Here is a 19,669-nt window from a genome sequence, read left to right on the forward strand (position 1 = left end):
TTTACAGTTCTTTTCATGTATTTAAGATTCCTGGCCCTTTTCTCACATTGTAGTGTTCTTAAACAGACATGCAACAATGGTCATTTTTTAATACAGCGGTGATTTTTCAATCGTGCCCATAATTGATACAAAACAGGGGAACCACCGCACGAGCAACTTGCCCTAATATGGATTTCCGCTCCAAACGGCAACAGATAGGAAGCGTCTTTCTCCTTATTTGAAGGTTGGGTTCGGTTTTTCAGGTCTTCCCTATTTTTTGTGTAAAAATGCTCGTTTTTGGACAGAACGAAAAACCATTTTGTCTCAAACTGACACACGAAAGCAAAACCACAGCAGGGCTAACCATGTGTTTTGAATTGCTGACATTGTTCGAATTAAAACTGGTCTCACACCTAGCACATTTATTGGCCAAAACTGCAGTTCACACTAGTTTTCGATGAGGCAACATTTCGAAAGTAATTCTATTTCATTTTTTTAACAACTCGGCATTTGCGAATCTTTATAGTCAATGCCTTTTTTAATTTACCACTTATTCAAATGATTTCTACAGCTCACAGTTTTTGACTTTTTAACAGGATACCGGTGAACATGCCTGGCGAGAGAAACCCTGACGTAATTTCCTGACATCCGTTATTTGGTTTGCTCGTCGTTTAACCCCTAAGAGACTTTTCGATAACAGACATTATAGGCTGCCAAGTCTGTGAGCTACACCTTACCTTACTAAGTTGTGTAAATTTTAATGCCATGTCTGCCTCTTAAAAAGTCAGAAACTTTCATAAACCTCCCACTGGCGTTGATGGCAAAGCAGGCACTTTATATTTGTACAAGCGTTCAGTAAATGCCACACCCGCGTGGCATTTACCCGACAATGTACTCTCTATTGAGTTGCGTCGACAAGCAAACCGCTAAACGTGGATTCAGTATCTTCTTACAAAAATTATTCCTGGCCACGCTTCCATTGCTCTTTATCAACAAAAAGTTTTCAACAACCTTCACAAATGACTAATCACCCGCAAAAGCCATTGTCGATACAACGAGCGTTTAAACACGTCACAAAACCAGATCACAACTGTTGGATTTCGTTTGCGCCTCGCCAGATTACCGCAGAAGTCGTTTCGATGAGTTCCATCCAGCCCTCCCACACGCAGGGCTGCTGTCACGCTCGCAGCATGACAGCTGAATCTATTACTGCAGATAGCCCACTGCTTTCTTCTCAGCAGCGAGATAACTACTCGAAGAGGCCAGGAGAATGCGTAGCCGAAGTCAGGCAATGAAATGTCACGCTCCCCAGGCTGTTCGTAATGGTAGCAATAAAAAGTCCGCTACCAACCATGTTATTCGAGTGTGCGACTGACTTTGTGCTGCCAGATTGCCCGTAATTTATTTGTATAGCGAGGTCATGGATAGTTCTGACTATTGTATGATCGTTCTCTCTTGATATACCTACCATACGACACTGTTTAAATTTGAAAGTGAATTGTACCTGTTTAAAAATCGTAGGTGCATTTTCTGACAAGCTGTTTGGTTTTAAATGCAAGCAAAAAAAACGTTTAATTCTGTTCTAACCGGAGTAGATTTTGTTTGCAGGCCAAATAAGCTACTGACTTCATAGCTCCTGCTTCTTTGAAACACTATTCGGATATTTGCACAAATTTCTTTGCTGTTATATTTACGTTGTAATCGCGGCAATAGACTGGTGTAGGTTGATGTTTCCGGCTTACGTAACAACCTGACAAAACTTCCTTTTGCGGTGTGACGTCATAGGTAAACGATTGTACCGACCGTCTATCACATGGGAGGGACAGATTAATGAAAACCGTAAGTAGGCACATTTCTAAATATATGATACCATTTTTAACACAATGTAGGCGAAAAAAAACAAAGCAATCAAATCCAGCTCCACTTTATTAATACAAAATATTTTGCGCCACCTTGCGGCAGAAAATGGCCATCTGGCAAGTGACTGTGTAGACCTCTCTGTTAGCACCTGTTGTGCCTACTAAACTCGCAATATCAACTAAATGCTTGTTAGCCTAAGGCCCTGTGAAGCCCTTACTCTTGCTGTAAGTAACGAACGTATAGTCACGATTCGATCGTACACATGTAACACTTTTTAACACTCGACACAGTTGTTTCTAACAGTGGTCATATTGTGAATTATCTTCACTTGTGTAAGTGTGACATAACAAAGCTATTATAAAATCCATTGTGACGTCATACGCGCAGTTGGACGCCAAGTGGCCTAGATTGGCATTGTTTATTGAGATGTGTGACGAGCATCAATGCGTTACGCACATCAGAGTTGCAAGTCGGGCCGGGTTCGGGCTTAGGTATCTGTGAGAAAACGGGCTTAAAACGGGCCTGACTTTAGGTTCCGTGTCCGCCATTGTTTTTTAAATAAAATCATTCGACTAAGTAACAATTCTCTGGCTTTTGACCTAATGACATGGCACACTGTCCCCCCCCCCCTAAATACGCTAGTGCACAGAAGCTTTATTCATAACTTTGACCGGAAAGAAATTTATTTGACTGAGAGTTCATGAATATCGTTCGCACAGCAACCGGGCACACACAACAGGCACCGGTATGTTTTCAACGACGCTATCCCCCATAAGCAGCAGTATTCACAATAAGGACGCCATCGCTTTTAACCGTAAGTGAAAAGCCATCAAACGATTTATTTGTGTTTCTCACTTCATGTTAGCACCCATTCTCTGCGGGTCTTGAGAAGGATAGTGAACTGGCATTCGTGGCATCGGCATATGCGAAGGACCACCACCATAATCTAAACATAAAATAGATGGTTATAACAGACACAATAAATACACACATTCGGAGTGAAAACTCAAGTTTGACTTTTGTCCCATACTTGGTGGAGGCATCATAAGCATGGGTGGTGGCATTCCCATCATTCTTGGTGGCATTCCCTGCATGCCAGGTGCTTGGATAGTTCCTGGTGGTGGAGGCTCCATCATATTTCCTCTCTTGTATCCCTGACTTGATCCTGAACCAACTTCAGATGGTAGAGGTAGAGCTATGGAAAATTCAGTTTAAAAAGTGCACTGGACCCAATGTCTTCTACAACTCTTAGTTAAATATCACCTACCTCCTGGGAGACCAGGCACTGGATCATAATATTGGTGAATGCCTCTTAAGTTTTTAGTACTTGTGTCCTTCTTGGTTGTTCCTTGTGATTTTCCCCATCTTACAACCAATCTGTTGAAGGGAGCAATGTTATGTAACAAGTGTGCACAAAACAGTGATTTTAATGGCATGTACTCTTTTGTGCAGTTTTTTACCTCTTTCCTTTTAAAATTAACCTTCCAGCACTTTTCTGTGCTGCCAGCTCAGCCTCACTTCTTCGTGTGTACTGGACAAAAGCACAATTTTGCTTTGTGGCCATGTGGATTGAGCGAATTTCTCCAAATTGGTAAAAATGATTTCTGTGCAAAGTAAACAAACACCACTGTTAAAAATGTAAAAACTGTCTTTACTAAAGTCACAAAAGTCTGTCAGGGACCATGGTGTGATGCAGTTATGTGCAACTGTTATTACCGATGACCAAAATGAAATTAATCAGACCACGCTATGGGTCACACTTAGGCAAAAAAATAATGCAAGCTAGACACAATATTGTTCTGACAAACAAGTAACGGTAAAATTTGCAAGTTACTGAGTGGTTGCACAGACAAGTTATCTGTTAAAAACAAAGAAGATTAGAATTGCTCACTTGCAGTGCAGAAGAGGGTCACACTTTATTTTAATCAGAACATTCAATATTGTTGCACTTTTTTGGCCAGTGCAAGCTGTACCAATTTTAAGTAACTGAAAACAAAACCTTGTCACAGTATTGTAAGACCAAATGTGTACCTCAGGTCCTCTTCTTCAACAACATCACCCAAACCACCAATGTATAGTGTGGTTATTGTTTTATCCTCTGGTGGAGCAACAGCTTCTTGTTCTGCAGCCTCTTGTGCACGATTAAGAAGTTTGTTGGAAACTGGGTCATTTATTCCATAGTAACGATCCTTAATGTTTTGATCTGAAAGTGGATCTTCTGGATCTGTTGGCTTTTCGTGTCTGTAACAGACAATCAGTAAGCAAAAATTTCACAGCTAGATTGTCCAAAAAAGCTTCAAAACAAATGAAAAGTAAATATTAGACATGTAACCATCTATGTATGGCATCACAACTATGCATGGTAACCAAGGCCTTTTGCACAAAAAAAGCAAAGCACTAAAACAAAATACAAGAGATTCCATCAAATGTCACAATAAACCATATTAATTAAGATGAACATAAATTCATAACTGGGATCAGCCCTGAAGCGTCTATGCAGACCAGCGATCACGGCACACCCATATGTAAATCACAGTACGCCAGGGCCATTGAAGGCGCTATACCGAATCAGCCGGTCACCAAGCATTCACCACCATATGGCAAGGCGTAGGCTAGAAAAATCTAGCCTGCGGTGGGATTCGAACCCACGACAGGAGTCTTTCCGGGACTCGCGCTCTACCAACTGAGCTACACAGGCTCAGTGGAGAATCCGCCGAAAGCCGAATCACAAGCACGTGATGCGTGATCGCTGGTCTGCATAGACGCTTCAGGGCTGATCCCAGTTATGAATTTATGTTCATCTTAACTGATACTGGTCAATCTGGCGATCCCCTACTACGAAGCTGACATGTGCAGCATACGAGGCAGCAACGGTGCTTGTGATTCGACTTTCGGCGGATTCTCCACTGAGCCTGTGTAGCTCAGTTGGTAGAGCGCGAGTCCCGGAAAGACTCCTGTCGTGGGTTCAAATCCCACCGCAGGCTAGATTTTTCTAGCCTACGCCTTGCCATATGGTGGTGACCGGCTGATTCGGTATAGCGCCTTCAATGGCCCTGGCGTACTGTGATAAACCATATTAACTTAGACAATAAATCACCCAAATTAACCACTCATTAAACACTATTATCACTTTTGGGTTTATAAATATATATCACCTGTAGGGACATTCCTCTCCCCGCTTACACTCCCCCTTTACCCAGAAAGAACATATATGTGGCCGATTACGTTTGTAGTAAGGAGCAGTTCGAGCTAGTCTGAGCAAGAGATCACTGGGAGCTTGCGCTTTTCCAACAGATCCCACAGCCACTGTCCCATCTGTGTTGGCAATCTGAAACAAAAATTGCAACTTGAAGCTCACCTCTCAATACACTTTTTTGGTTAATCGTTTTTAAACAATTGTATTTACCTCTGCTTCTGCATTTTGATGAAAATATTCTTTGTTGACATCAGACTTGGCCATGTCATCCTTGATACCGAGTGCATAGTCTCTTGTCTGCACAGGGAGCCCTAAAGAGTATTTGCAATAACTGGTTACAATCTTGTGGGGGTAAAATGGATGAGGGATTGAAGCAACATAAAAAATGACCTCTGATATGTTTTTTACATGTGGTAAAATCGTTTCTGTCACTAATAATTTGGACATAGTTGCACACACTAGTTACAAAAAACATTGCCAATCATTTAGAAATGTCAAACCCAATTTAACACATGCTATGCAGAGAAATAAAGTAGCATACCATATTCCAAATCAAGAAGGCAGGTCTGGCAAATATTCTTCAGTTTTGAACAAGTTTGACAAACTTCAGTCTTCTTGAATCTCATTCTTGCTCCAGGGCACCAACGAAAAACAGTAAATGGTCGATCACAAATTTTACACTCTTTTCCAAACTTCTCCTTAGTCTGTAATAATGAAGTACCTTATTAAGTTAAATACTACAGGGCTTATTTAAATGAATCAACCAATTTTGTACTGTTCAATCTGCCTCACACTGTGCATATTGTTAAGGGGATTTTGTCATGTAGTGTAGTATCTGATATATATATATACATTAATAATAAGGTTAATGATTGAAGCATAGAAGCCCAAGAAACAAATTAGAAAGACTGATGCAACAGTGCAAGTTTATTAAATTAACATTTTCAAATTCACTGATAACTGTGTAATAGATGAAAATAATATTTTAAAAGATTGGCAATACCACACTCACCATTCTAATGTAGGGGTTGTCACCAAGACATGTTTGGCAAAGAATAGGAAAATCCTGCAAATCACATTTTTTTTAATTTGGATTTAGTAACAGCACATTGAATCCTTGAAACTATATGTCTGCTTAGCGTGCTAAGTCCGCTAGGTACTTTGCTTGGTCCGCTCTGTACTTTGGTAAGTAGTTGCATTTAAACAGGGAGAAATGACAGGATTTTACTGCAGGTAACTCGTGTAATGTGACAAAACTCGTAAATAGTGCAGGTAACATTTTGCTGTAGGTATTGCATTAGGGATTGGGTTGGGATAAGGGTTTTAGGTTCAGGACTATCATAATACTTTTCCAGCAGTAAGTGCACCAAGACAGTCTGCAGAGTATGGCAGCTGTGACTCTGTTTTGAAAAAAAATTTAACACGCCGAATTTTCGGGGTTGCACGCGGAAATTTTTAAACAAAGGCACTAATTCCTGTCTGAAAATTCTATCGCTTGCCGTGCATGTGCGCATGCTGGACATATAGGTCCTACACACTCGAGATCTCGTCAGGAACTGCCATGTTCTGCAGACTGGGCACCAAGCACACCTGTAGTATTCGAAGGCACCCCAATGGATCAAAAAATGCAACAGATGTAAATTTATATCACCTGATGACATTTAGGTATAATAGGGCACAACAGAACATTGCAATACACATGTAAGAAGGATTCAAGATATGAGACGCTGAAGAATGAATTAAGTTCGACTGAAGACAATTCAGTTTTATGTGACACAATACATGAACACAAATAACAGCAACAAACCATCAGCAGGTTTTAAACAAACCGTGTGAAATAAAGACATATCTTAGTAGTATTTAGAGTTAGATTTATCTATAGACCTCTTTAAAGTTATTTAAAATATTTTCATGACATATACTTACTGCTTCTTCCCAATTTTGTCTGTTGTATCTGTTGGCTCCAAGAGAGGTTGCCATTTTCCGTGGCTTTCAGTTTCCTTAAGGCAGTAAAAACACCTGGTTGAAAAGACCTGATAGACGCACACGCTGTTTAAATTGATGTAAAACGTTTCCACAAAACAGATTACAGAAACACTTGTTTTCCAAAAATTTACCAAAAGCAGTATTTATTTCACATCGATTCAAACATGCATACCCATAATTTTTATGTTAAAACAATCCTTTATGTTAAAAAATACACTTTAATGTAAAAAATATAGGTCATATATCAGATTAATCTGGTGTGGGCGAAATTGTACTATATAAGAAAGTTCAAGTGAAAAAAATGCAGTTTGGGCACCAGAATTTCACCCTCCAAGGTAGTTGTGGTTCTTAAACCAATTTGATTGACGGAATACCTTTGCACTTTGCAGTCAGGAACCAGTTCTCGCGCCCTTCTGTATTTTCTAAAAAGTGCCAATTATTATTCACTTACCCCGGTGATTAAGAATTAGACGTTAGTGCAGTCATTGTTAAAAAACTTGCTTTTAAAAACATGAGGCAGTATTCAGTAAATCAAACGACTCGGTAGTGCATTTAAAACTTTATCAGACCTTGCTGTTATTTTGGATATGAGTTGAGTTTATAATTGGGCAACGTTGAAACGTTATAAAGTCTGCTTAGCCAGCGCTTAGATCCTGTTGTTGTGGGCTGGACTGGCAGTTTTAGACGTTTCCGGATAACAATCACGTTTCCCGAGGCACTAGCTTGTGTATCAAAAATTATCAGATTTTAACTCGGTACGTTCATGGACAAATGCTGATTGTGTTAACCACACAACGGTTGATGTGAGTGTTGTTTACCGTATTGTTGGTTCCACTTCCACTTCCAGTAACCTTCCGCCGACAAAGAAGGGAAAGGGACAATGGGACATGCATGTTGCTTACTAAAACTTGGAAGAAAAAAGTGCAAATAACTGCTAAACTGAAGTAAGAGATGCATTTTATGTGCTAAAAAAGTTTTAAAGGCAACGTGCAGAATTGAAAGTCCGATCTTCAGTGGAGCGCCCATTTTCTGATCCATAGTTCTATTGTTCTGTTTTGCAAATCCAAGTATTTCATATTGAATAATTATTCAGTCACAGGCTGAACGTTTCAGAGTATTTCACAGGAAAATGTCACTACATTCAAATGACAGTGATATTATAAATGAAGAAAGTGCCCTTATTCCCAAAAAGAATGCAAAAGCACGGTGCAATAAAATTGGTTCTGTTGTGAAAAGCTTTTTCCCGTTTACAACGTGGGCTCCTAAGTACAACCTGAAGTGGTTGCAGTGTGACCTTATTGCAGGCTTGACAGTTGGATTGACAGTCATTCCACAAGGATTAGCATATTCACAAATTGCCAACCTACCTGTGCAGTATGGTCTTTACAGTGCTTTTATGGGTGGATTTATTTATTGCATTTTTGGAACCAGCAAAGATATAACCTTAGGGCCAACAGCAATAATGTCCCTTCTTGTCAGGACATATGGGAATGGTGATCCAGTGCAGGTGATTATGCTTACTTTGTTAAGTGGTTGCATACAACTTGCAATGGGGATGTTCCACCTCGGCTTTATCATGTGGTTTCTCTCTGCCCCTGTTGTTAGTGGCTTTACATCTGCTGCTGCAATAACCATTGGATTTGGTCAAGTAAAACACATCCTAGGGGTTTCAACCAATTCAAGTTCTTTTATTCCAGAGGTTATTGAGACATTTAAAAATATTCCACAGGCAAATGTTTGGGATATTTTGCTGGGTGTTAGCTGTATTATCCTGCTTATTTTGTTAAGATATGTTGGGAAAGAAATTCCTGATTCTATGCCTGATACATCATGTCAAAGTGTTGCAAGGAAGTTTGTTTGGTATGTGACCATCGGGAGAAATGCTGTGATTGTTATTTGTGCTGCAGCTATTGCCTATGCAATCCACACCCAGAAAATTACCACATGCAAAGTTACAGATTGTCTAACATTAACTGGAGAGATTAAAAAAGGCCTACCAAGCTTTAAGCCACCTGCATTTAGTGAAACAGAAGGAAACACAACAGTATCAACCGGTGCCTTGATGAAGAACATTGGGGCAGGTTTTGTCATTGTGCCATTGATGGGAATATTGGAAAGTGTTGCAATTGGAAAAGCCTTTGCCAGGAAGAACAACTACAAGTTGGATCTAAATCAGGAAATAATTGCCATTGGTGCTGCAAATATTATTAGTTCTTTTGTATCATCCTATGCGATTACCGGTAGCTTTTCGAGGACTGCCATCAATGCACAAAGTGGTGTAAAAACTCCTGCTGGTGGAATTTTTACAGGTTGTGTTGTAATTATTGGCCTTGCAGTTCTCACACCATTATTCTATTTTATCCCCAAGGCAGCTTTGGCAGCAGTAATAATCAGTGCAGTAGTTTTCATGATTGATATAGCTACAGTTAAAAAACTGTGGTGTACCAAAAAACTTGACCTACTCCCATTGGTGGTTACATTTCTTGTTTGCTTTTGGCAAATACCATATGGTATTTTGGCAGGTGTTGCTACATCTATTGCCATACTTTTGTACCCTGTTACTGTCCCCACTTTTGAAAACAAAGCAATTTCTGTTGCTGAAGATGGTGATGACAAGACATTCTTGATTGTGAAAATTAAAAATGGCCTTAATTTTCCATCAGCTGAATACACTAATAGGTATGTCAAAAAATCCATGGAAATATTGGATAATGTTGCAACAGTAATTCTGGACTTTCAACAAGTCACAACCTATGACTACAGTGTTATTCAGGCTATTTGTGAATTAGCAGAAGACTTGCAAAAAGAAGAAGTTAATCTTGTTGTTGTATCAGCTCAGGAAGATATTCGTACCTCAATTGTAAACATTTGTGAAAATGGAATAATTACTTTTCTTGGTGATTTAGAAGAAGCTGTTCCCACAGTATAGTGCCCAATGTTTCTGTAATGTTTTAGCAAAGTGTCTTTGAATAGTTTCAGATTTTTTTCTGCATATTTGTAACAGTACAAGTGACTTAATAGTACACCATCCTAGTATGCTTGATTGTTTGTTGAATGTTGATTTACCTTTTTGAAGCAATGAAACCTGATGCTTATTCTTCACCTATTTTCTTCACTGTATGTGGTGGCTCCCTAATTATGCCTTTTGAATCCTATATTTTTTTAATCAAGTGCAATATGCATTATAAAACAAACATGCCTTTGTTGTTGGCAGTGTTTTGAAAATTCACACTGCATAACAGATTGTGTAGTTTAGTTGTTAACAATCAACGCAAATCGCAGATACAGCTAGGAGAAATGCCTAAGGTAAAACGGCAAGGTTGCTACGACGAATTCATTTTCAACCAAATTTGCATATATTTTGTAAGTCATTTTCTAAGAAAATGGTTTAAGTGTTAGGATAGTATTTCACAACCCCCAACACGCCGAACCAATCGAGCAGTGAAATCGATCACGATTCACGACATATAATTTTTTCTCAAAATAATTTTCGACTCTATTCTGTTTTTCACGTTTGTAGTGACCGCAAATAGTTGTGCAAAGGCAAACAAAACCGTCCCTTTAAAGCAGTGGTAACAACCTTTTTTGTGGCGAACAAACGTTTCAAAAATTGACTGAAACTTTCACACGTGTTGTTTACCTCGGACATCTCTTCCCCTTGGCTGCTAACTAGTTCCCAAATGGTCTTTGCTGAGGGATCCAAATTTATTGGCTAATTTATCGGATTGGGATGTAACAAGACCATCCATTCTATATGAAAAAGAAGTGCATCACGTCGACAAACTCGGTGCAGGACACATAGTAATACAGAACAGAACGTTTAACTCGGGGTCCACGTAACGAAAACCCATAGGCAGGGTTGCCATACCGTCCTTATTTCTAAGATTTGTCCTTATTTTCAAAGGTTATGTCTTAGAAAAGTTCATTGTCCTTATTTCTAAGAAATGTCCTTATTTTTGACTGTAGTCCTTATTTTGTCTTATTTTCCACAATTACTATAGTCAAATCCCTGCTACAAGTAGAAGTGAACCTAGACCCAGCCCGTTGTAAGATGCACTTAGTTTTTTGTACGAACAACGAGTTACTGAAACAGATTGTTTGTGGCCAAAATATTGCAAATATTGTGTCATGGATCATATAAATGCAAAGATTTGTTCAAAAACGTTTGTTTCGTTTCGCATAACAATTTCATTTTTTGGTTGTCCTTGTTTTTGGTTTCAAGTCGATGGCAACCCTGCCCATAGGGCTGTGATTGCTTGACAAAGCCGTGTTGTTAGAATTTGGAAACAAAAAAACAGGATCTTATACATCAGGATTCCTGTATGATTGAAAAAAAAGCATACATCATTTAATATTAGTCAAAACGTGCTACACATGGTTCATCCTACAGCAAAGTCTACTTTGTGTTACAGCAGGGGTGGGCAACCTGCGGCCCGCGGGCCACATGCGGCCCTTGATTAAAGGTTGTGCGGCCCGCAGAGACACTTGGATTTCAAATGTACTGGCAAACGAGTCCAATTATTGTATATTTTTGACCAGATTAGTGCGCCTGGTGCTATTTTTCTGCGACCTGACAGAATGCTGCGAGAATCAAATGCGAATTTTACTTGTAGTAAGGCATTTTTGGTATGCAACGAAGTAAAATCACCTGTGTGATATAAAGGTGCGGCCCGCGATCTAATAATTGCAATTGTATTTGGCCCCACAGTGACAAAGGTTGCCCACCCCTGTGTTACAGCATAGTATACTATGGTTACAGGACCAGTGGCGTAGCCAGGGAGGGGCCATGGCCCCTCCCAAATTTGTTGTACATTTGACATTGATAAACTTTAATTTAGTGTAGTTTCGTCCCTCATCATTGTGGTTTCGTCTCTCAACTATCAAAGGAATATATAAATTACCAAAAATGACTTTTGTCACCAAGTTGTAAGCCGAAATCCATGCTTTTTTGATTTATGCAGACATGGAATAAATCAATAAAGCGTCTCACTGTCCCGTCGAACCACAGTTTGGCAAGTCACGTGTTTGGTAAAAGCACGCCGAGCGTTTGCAAAAAGTTGTATTCCAGTGGTCTTCAACCTTTTTTATAGGAGACCCCAATTTAAGGGAAAATGAAATCAGAATTTGCATGCGACCCCATTTTTATCAACACTAAGAAAACTGTTTTAAGTAATGCTGAAACGAAAGAACAAGTACACAAACTATACATAATTACAAACAAATATGGCGATACAAAAGTATTCCGAAAAAATGGCTATACAAAAGTATTACGAAAAAAGTTTTTAAGGCGTTTCATTTAAGACGCAAACCCAATTTTCGGAACACAAACTTGTCAAATTGTTCAACATTTAGTTTGCACTGTTAGTGAGATGGTTGCGCCTGTATACTGTCCACAAGTTTTTGAAGCCGCGGCTTGACTTTGCACAAGCTTAACCGCATGTCATGCTCCACTTCCAATCGATTACGATGTTTCGTTTCTAATACACTCGTTGCACTAAATCCTGCTTCACACAGCCACGTGGTTGAAAACGGGATTAGAAAAATTTGACATAGTTGGGTACGTTACATAAATAACTATTCACTCGTTCTGGTGTCACCTTACATAATACAAACTTATAGTGTTGAGTCATAATACACGTTGTCCAAACCCATTGTTACGCGATAAAGGCATTTTGTGTTTTTTCACTACCACGATTTAATTGCAACATGAGGTAGCAAGCTGTACCACAAAACAAGAGCAAAAGTTGCGATCTAAAAGAACATAATATTAGTTTTATTTTCTGTAATCAATTTTAAAATGCAATAAATTAAAGCGACTTATTGCGACCCCAGATAAAGTTTAGGCGACCCCACTTGGGGTCGCGACTCATAGGTTGACGACCACTGTATTAGACAACAAATTATTTGGCCCCTCCCAAAATTTTTGGCTGCCTACGCCACTGTACAGGACCAGCTTTATTATTTTTACAAAATTTTTTTATTTTTTTTTTATTATTTTTTTTATTTTTTTTATCTAGTCACAAAAACTTTACTGAAAATTTACCTAATTTCCGTCCTAGGGATTCATAATCTCGTCGTCCAAAACTGAAGATGTTTTATTTTTAGGAGAGACAACTTTCGTTTAAAGCGGTGGTTTCCAAACTGTTGCATTTCATGTTCCATAGATACTACGTACGTCTATGTAGTACAGTGGTTCCCAACCTGGGGTTCGCGGACCCCGTTAAGGGGTCCGTGAGATGGTTTTAGGGGATCCGTGGAGGCAAACATTTGTAATAGCATCAACAACAGTACACTATTTTTAAGTTCCCAAACCATTTTTGCAATCCTGCATGTAAGTGCAAACTGTTTATCAAACCCTTAGAGCAGGAAAACCTGTGATTGTTACCTACATTGTGACATCACAACACACATTAACAATAGAACTTTTTGGGCTTTGTTTTAAGTTTTTGTACACCAGAAAATTTATCTCTTCGTTGCATTGACCGCTACACTAAACTGCTGTGGTATTTTATTCTATCAAATAATACAAGCCCAAATAGCTCTGTGGCCCACTGAAAACGTATCATGGGCCGTGGACATGAGCTACAGATCAAAAACCACTGGTTAAAGGCAATTTAAATTTCGGTCCCCTTATTAAACATAAAAAAATTTCCCAGTCGTTGTGAAAACTGTACATGCGGGGATTGTAACTTGGCTGAAAATTCCTTTTACCGTCGTTGAAATCTGTGCGACCGTCAGGATGGCAAGTTCTGTCACAATTCGAACTAGGAAGTTTATGACCAACCGATTGCTTCAGGTATTAAAACTATAACAATACCTCTGTTCTGTAAATAAAGCATGTTGCTCCACAAGTTCCGTAAAAAGACTGTTTTTGATGTTTAAAAAATGGAATATTTTTGGCCTTTTGGGCATGATAAGCTAAAGTGTAGTGTTTTTGAAGATTGATATAGTATCAATTTGTAATGGGCACAGCTTTACTATTTTTGTCATGTTTTAAAATAATGGACCAGACTCTGATGTGTGTTATTTTTGTAGTTGGTCATTTACTTACAAATCCTACATGACAAGCTAATACACCTGCCAGCCTACAATTACTTTGTGAAGCAGGCATTTTAAACATGCATTGTTGGTGTATTTATGGTTCTAAGCAGGAGTTGGCGAACACTGGTCCACAACTCTGTTAATGGCCTGCAATAAACCATACACTAAGTAGACTGTGATTTAGTTAATGTTGACTACTAAGACCACCAGGTTGAAGCACTGTATTGTAGCAAATCTAACCAATGCTTTACACTGAACCCATGTCCTTATGAGTAATAAGTTTTCATGGATCAAACTTTATTTTGTTTAGTAAAGGCCGGCCCACAATGCATAAACTTATCTGTTATAAATATTAACGGTATCTCTTTTTTATATTTTAATCTATCACCTTTAAATGGCATTTGTATCATTGTTTCATTACAGCGCAAGCAGATGGTGGTTGATGTCCTTCACCCTGGCAAAGCAACTGTCAGCAAGGTGTCTGTCCGCGAGCAGCTGGCAAAAATGTACAAAACCACAGCGGATGTCATTATTGCCTATGGATTCAAAACCCAGTTTGGTGGTGGAAGAACCAGTGGATTTGCTTTGATCTACGATAACTTGGATTACTGCAAGAAAATTGAACCACGCTACCGACTAGTCCGACACAAGCTTGCAGAGCCTGTCACCAAGCCATCTCGCAAACAGAGGAAGGAAAGGAAAAACAGACAGAAGAAGCTTCGGGGTACCGCAAAGGCAAAGGTTGGAGCAGGCAAGAAATAGACAGTACACCCCCAAATGCCCTAGCTCATTGGTGAATTATGTTTTTCACTGTTTGAATAAAAGGCAAACATATAAACCAGTTGTGTATGACATAGTTTGGATAGGATAGCAAGATTGTAACTGACAAACTTATGTAGTCTGTACTTAAATATGCACAGCAAATTTGATAGCTTTGGATCTCAATTAGATTATAGATTTATCACAACAAGTTATGGCACAAAGAGTTAATAAACAGAAAGTTAATAAACATAAAAATTAAACAAGGTAAAAAAAATATGTAAAACAAAAAGCCTTTTTCATGTCTGACCATTCCTTTACAGATGCGGAAAAGTATGTAAAATATATATGTAAGTGTTCCAAAATAAATTTAACACACTTCCTACTGGTTGTATGCCTTGATTTATGTTAGCTAGATAAAAAAGGTTTCATGGAAGTTCAAAATCTGGATCAAGTTTGATACAAATTTGAAATACAGTTACATGTCACAGTGATGTGTATTGCACGAACAACTGATAATTGTAGATTACAATAAGAGGTCCAATACATTATGAGACCACCGTAAACGTCGTAAAATATCTTTACACCTATGGACAACTTGGTTTATCTCGGGACAAAGAAGCAGAACCTTTTTTGCATCATGCAAACTCATTTCATTGGAAGTGTTCGATGATGCCTTCAAATGGGAGCATCCTACAGAAAACACATCAAAAATTGTTGAATTTACAAAATGATTTGTAGGAAATAAACTTACCCATACTCTCCCCACAAGTGTCCACACTTGGTTCAACATCAGTATCCATTAAAGAACTTTGATTTGTCCCACTTAATGTCATTTTGCTCAATGCATTAAAATGTAAGTCAACTGTATGCGTCATGTCTGTTTTAATATGCATTTCAAGAAAGTCCTCTGCAATTTTATCAGTTTCCATCTTCAATATTTCATCTAATATTGTTTCAGTATCAAGAACTATGTCATCAGTGATTGGATGCCCTTCATAACATGCACTATATGCAAGAATTCCCCTGAAATAAAAAAAAGCTTGTTAAATAGTGGTGTTGAGTTACAAGATTGACAAAATGACTACCTTAAAATTCCTTTGATTTGGGAAATTAGAAAGGAGGCCATCATTCCTTGCTTAAAACCAGAGTTAAAGCCATCTTGAATAGTTGAATTTTGACCTGCTAAAGTTCCAGAGACGAATCCATCCTAACCATGATACATCACAAGTACCAATTATGTTTTACAACCTATCCATACATGATGGTATTTATGCATGTTGCAAATTTGCAACTTCCTAATCCTATCCATTGATTACCAGTTTAGCACATCATTCACAAAGATAAATCAGTAGGAAACATATTTATTGAATACAACTCGACCATAAGAACTTTTTGACATGCATCAATACATTTTTACACAGAAAATGTGAAAAATTTAGTAACCATTTCAACACTGATTTTTGCCATGACTGCTTGTTAAACATGCTGTTTCAGCTTCTCTTTCTTTTTACTTTAACACAGTATCTTTGAACAAACTGTCAGGCTAAACACAAAAAGTTGTTGCATGTGCCTATATGGTCCTTTTGCTATCTCATCTATCATATGCTAGCACAGTGAATTTTATTTGCATGCAATAAACGGATTGCCTGTCCTATGCAACTGTAAATAAATAAATATGATGATGTGCGCTAAAAGATGAATGAGATCTCTTCCAGTATTTCATTCAACCATGGTTTTTAAAGGGTGTTTTGATGAGGTTCTTTTTACCTTTCAACTGAAATCACCAAATTGTACTGTATTGCAATTTCCAATAAAGTAGCCATTGGCACATTTGTCTCTGCAACTTGACATGTATATGGATAAACTGTACTTGCTTTATATGGGCCAGGAAATTTTCCCTAAAGATGTCTAATTATTCAGGTTTTTTTTTACAAGTCATAAGAATTATTTTATGTATATCTTCTCTGCCCTATTACTTTTCTAGTTGAATAAATTTGTTTATTGTGAAAAATTATGTATCTTGAGCATAGAACCTGCACTGATTAGGAGTCTTTAGTTCAGACCATTTAGCGCACTCACACTCAAGAAATCAGCCATTAAACCTTAAGGCTAAGTAACATCTAAACTTTTTTCAGTCGTGTTAAACTCACTCTTTGATCCGCTCCTGGCTCCTGCCACATAACGCTTTATAAAAAAGTTTTTATATATAGCTGCAACCTGCAACGCATCTAGTCATGATCAACCAATTTCCATTTTCACTCCATACCATTTTAACATTGTACAGGTGTTTCCGGCTTGGTAATTATTTAGTGCTACTGTTTAGCTATAATATAACTTGGTGAAAGAACACAAAGCTGCTATGTGTTCTTTTACCAAGCCAAATAAACCAACTAAACTAAAGTTTTCAGGGAATTTAAAAAAAAACGTCACCCTATCAGGACCATGTTTGTTCATTATACATGATTTAATTTTTGAGGGTTTAAAGGTGTATGACAAGCTCAAATCACCAGAAAAAATAAAATGCAATACCTTTACTCGTGCCTCTTCTATTCTTTTCCACTCTTGGTGCATTACCGATAAATCAGTGCCGCCTTCGTCAAATATGTCTTCATCCATTAGGATCTAAAATTGATAATTTTAAATCATAGCAGTCAGAGCAACAACTAAAAACCAAAACGAAACTCACCTTTGAGGTTAAGGTGCGCCTTTAGCGTTTACTTGCTCGAAAACATAACAATCAGGCCAAAATCCATAGAAAACACAAGTTGTCGCACGCCATAGAAAACACAAGTTGTGGGGATGAAAATGGGGCGAAATTAGCGCGAATTTTGCATTGCGCCTTATGGGGCCGATTTATAAAATGATTAATTTGGATACTTTTGCGGTGTTTGATTTTGCAATTTCTGCAAAATTTTGAATAAAAATATAACTACGCTTAACTTATAATGTTTAAATGGAACTGATGAACATGAAATAGAGTTTAAATTAGGTTTTAGCGGGTAAATTTTCCAGTAGATATACATGTAGCCTACTTAAGTCCCGAAAGATAAAAAGGTTGTGATGTATATTCATCTAAAATTGGAATAAATAGTTTGACCATGGTCCTCCAAGGTCAGAAAAGTCATGACGTAATAGTGACGTCATCGTTTATTTACTGCATTTTGACGCATTTAGCACATACTGAATTTTGAAAGCTTTTGGTACTACCTTTAAAGGTGTTGCACAATCTTTCCCTCTTTTTTTAATTTTTTTGAAAGATATTTCACACTTTTTAGTGATAAAAATATTTATTGCATTAATTAAGGTCTATATACCATGTTGAATATGTGTACTGTCATATGCAACACAACCACAAGAAAAAATGCAATATAAACAAATACAACTAACATTGATGCATAAAACAACCAATATCAACAAAATTGTTAAATCTTCTTGAATCTATTCACCTGTACAGCACAAAAAGTCTCGTGGGAAATTTTGCATCCAAAGTGGCACTTTTTTAATTTATTTCAGTTTCAGCTGATACTTCCCACAATACATGTTATGTGAGGATATCACAAAAAATCCAAATGATTTCATTAAGGGCATAAAATAACATGCAAGAATTATTAGCATTTTTCAAAATTGGTGATTCCATAAAATCAAAAAAGTCAAAACTTAAGAGACACACTGCACAGTATGACATGTTTTTTTAAAGCTTCATAAACTCAAACACAGTAGTTACATGAAGTCCAATAGATCCTCTGTCAGCCTTCTAAATGTCACAAAATTACATGTAAATCAATGAATGTTATTTGTCTTTCCATCTTGTTATGCATTACTATTTTATGTCATTATTTGTGTCTGTTTTAATCAAAATTGTTGCAAAATAAAACATTGGCATTTATGTTTTACTTTTTTCTGAGTCTATATGCCTGTTGGTATTGCAAGCCAGGAGCCATGCCAAACAGCAACTTCTTACACAGGTTTGGTGCGATGGGACACTAGATAATTCTTCTTCAGTAAGGATACTTTGAAATCAACGGCTTGTTCTTTTAAAAGCCCACCCATCCACCAGTTTCTTCATTATATTGGTGCACTTAACTGGCCACCAAACCACTTTTTTTACTATTTTAAGTTGCAAGTTTATATATATGAACACTTTATTCATCTTATCATAGAACTGTTAAATGTATTGCAAATTTATGTAGGTTTGCACTTTTTCCAGTAGCAAAAAAATAAGTATACCGTTAACCTAAATAAAGACTTTAAAAAGTATAACTTTGATAAACAAACTGCTTTGGTTAACACTTATATTTCTAAGTTTTTGAAATATCTGTACAATCAACATTTTTTATCACTAAAAACGGTCGGGATCATTTATATTTACTACACTTTATTCACAAATTTGCTAGCAAACGATGCAGAAAATTTTTTTCGCTAAACTCGTGCCAATAAAACTGCTTTCCTGCAAACATTGTGCGTTGCCTGGCAACCAATGACGTCATTTTTACGTCACGCATAAATTTTCTTGTCAGCAAGGCAATTTAGAAATAAAAAATATTTAGTCGTTAAGCCAGGTTATTGAAAAAAACATCCAAAACCCTATCCTTTGCGTTGTTAAAAGCGTGCAAAGTCGCCCCATTTCACGCTCCATGAATTCTCGTGCGACAACTTGTGTTTGATAGATAGACTTTGAATCAGGCTTTCTGGTTTCCGATACGCTTCAGTAAGCTCGATAACCCATGGTTACTTATTTATGTTTTTTTACTCTTGGTTAATACAAATATCTGTGTGACAACTCGTTGGTTTTATTCAACTTGAATGAAATGAACTGGAACAAATAAATACATTTTAAACGTTCAC

At 37.7% G+C, this 19,669-nt stretch overlaps 4 protein-coding genes and 2 non-coding genes across 6 annotated transcripts; 3 read left to right on the top strand and 3 right to left on the bottom strand.

The window, feature by feature from the left end:
* Positions 1-2,504: 2,504 nt before the first annotated feature.
* Positions 2,505-7,145, bottom strand: LOC145238057 (pre-mRNA-splicing factor RBM22-like). The gene is made up of 10 exons (XM_080101098.1): positions 6,962-7,145; positions 6,048-6,101; positions 5,577-5,739; positions 5,246-5,346; positions 4,995-5,167; positions 3,871-4,080; positions 3,300-3,443; positions 3,107-3,216; positions 2,870-3,034; positions 2,505-2,785 (listed from the first exon to the last, which is right to left on the bottom strand). Exons 1-10 carry the CDS (start codon positions 7,013-7,015, stop codon positions 2,691-2,693), a joined length of 1,269 nt encoding a protein of 422 aa, XP_079957224.1. The 5' UTR covers positions 7,016-7,145; the 3' UTR covers positions 2,505-2,690.
* Positions 4,464-4,537, bottom strand: Trnas-gga (transfer RNA serine (anticodon GGA)). Its single transcript has one exon. It is a non-coding gene; the product is annotated as a tRNA-Ser (tRNA).
* Positions 4,750-4,823, top strand: Trnas-gga (transfer RNA serine (anticodon GGA)). Its single transcript has one exon. It is a non-coding gene; the product is annotated as a tRNA-Ser (tRNA).
* Positions 7,146-7,402: 257 nt separating the features above from the next.
* On the top strand, positions 7,403-10,308 carry LOC145238056 (sodium-independent sulfate anion transporter-like). Its single transcript, XM_080101097.1, has one exon. It carries the CDS (start codon positions 8,151-8,153, stop codon positions 9,948-9,950), a length of 1,800 nt encoding a protein of 599 aa, XP_079957223.1. The 5' UTR covers positions 7,403-8,150; the 3' UTR covers positions 9,951-10,308.
* A 3,407-nt stretch (positions 10,309-13,715) lies between these two features.
* On the top strand, positions 13,716-14,900 carry LOC145238094 (small ribosomal subunit protein eS24-like). The gene is made up of 2 exons (XM_080101146.1): positions 13,716-13,817; positions 14,486-14,900. The coding sequence occupies exons 1-2, from the start codon at positions 13,761-13,763 to the stop codon at positions 14,822-14,824; spliced, it is 396 nt and encodes a 131-aa protein (XP_079957272.1). The 5' UTR covers positions 13,716-13,760; the 3' UTR covers positions 14,825-14,900.
* Positions 14,901-15,299: 399 nt separating this feature from the next.
* On the bottom strand, positions 15,300-19,503 carry LOC145238091 (protein YAE1 homolog). The gene is made up of 5 exons (XM_080101141.1): positions 17,511-19,503; positions 17,354-17,446; positions 15,910-16,031; positions 15,576-15,847; positions 15,300-15,514 (listed from the first exon to the last, which is right to left on the bottom strand). The coding sequence occupies exons 2-5, from the start codon at positions 17,438-17,440 to the stop codon at positions 15,348-15,350; spliced, it is 648 nt and encodes a 215-aa protein (XP_079957267.1). The 5' UTR covers positions 17,441-17,446; positions 17,511-19,503; the 3' UTR covers positions 15,300-15,347.
* Positions 19,504-19,669: the final 166 nt, after the last annotated feature.

Source organism: Phallusia mammillata, chromosome 7 (genome assembly GCF_965637545.1).
Source record: "Phallusia mammillata chromosome 7, kaPhaMamm4.hap1.1, whole genome shotgun sequence".
NCBI lineage: Eukaryota > Metazoa > Chordata > Ascidiacea > Phlebobranchia > Ascidiidae > Phallusia > Phallusia mammillata.

Bases quoted from the DNA above. Each gene is read 5' to 3' on its own strand.
- LOC145238057 (XM_080101098.1), bottom strand. From the start codon at position 7,015: ATGGCAACCTCTCTTGGAGCCAACAGATACAACAGACAAAATTGGGAA. The intron at 4,081-4,994 runs GTGATATATATT...TGTCTGTTACAG, and splicing joins GGAGAGGAATGTCCCTACAG to ACACGAAAAGCCAACAGATC. The intron at 2,786-2,869 runs GTATGGGACAAA...TTTTATGTTTAG, and splicing joins GCTTATGATGCCTCCACCAA to ATTATGGTGGTGGTCCTTCG.
- LOC145238056 (XM_080101097.1), top strand. From the start codon at position 8,151: ATGTCACTACATTCAAATGACAGTGATATTATAAATGAAGAAAGTGCC.
- LOC145238091 (XM_080101141.1), bottom strand. From the start codon at position 17,440: ATGGATGAAGACATATTTGACGAAGGCGGCACTGATTTATCGGTAATG. The intron at 15,848-15,909 runs GTAGTCATTTTG...TTTTTATTTCAG, and splicing joins CAAATCAAAGGAATTTTAAG to GGGAATTCTTGCATATAGTG. The intron at 15,515-15,575 runs GTAAGTTTATTT...TGTTTTCTGTAG, and splicing joins CACTTGTGGGGAGAGTATGG to GATGCTCCCATTTGAAGGCA.
- LOC145238094 (XM_080101146.1), top strand. From the start codon at position 13,761: ATGGCAAGTTCTGTCACAATTCGAACTAGGAAGTTTATGACCAACCGA. The intron at 13,818-14,485 runs GTATTAAAACTA...GTTTCATTACAG, and splicing joins TGACCAACCGATTGCTTCAG to CGCAAGCAGATGGTGGTTGA.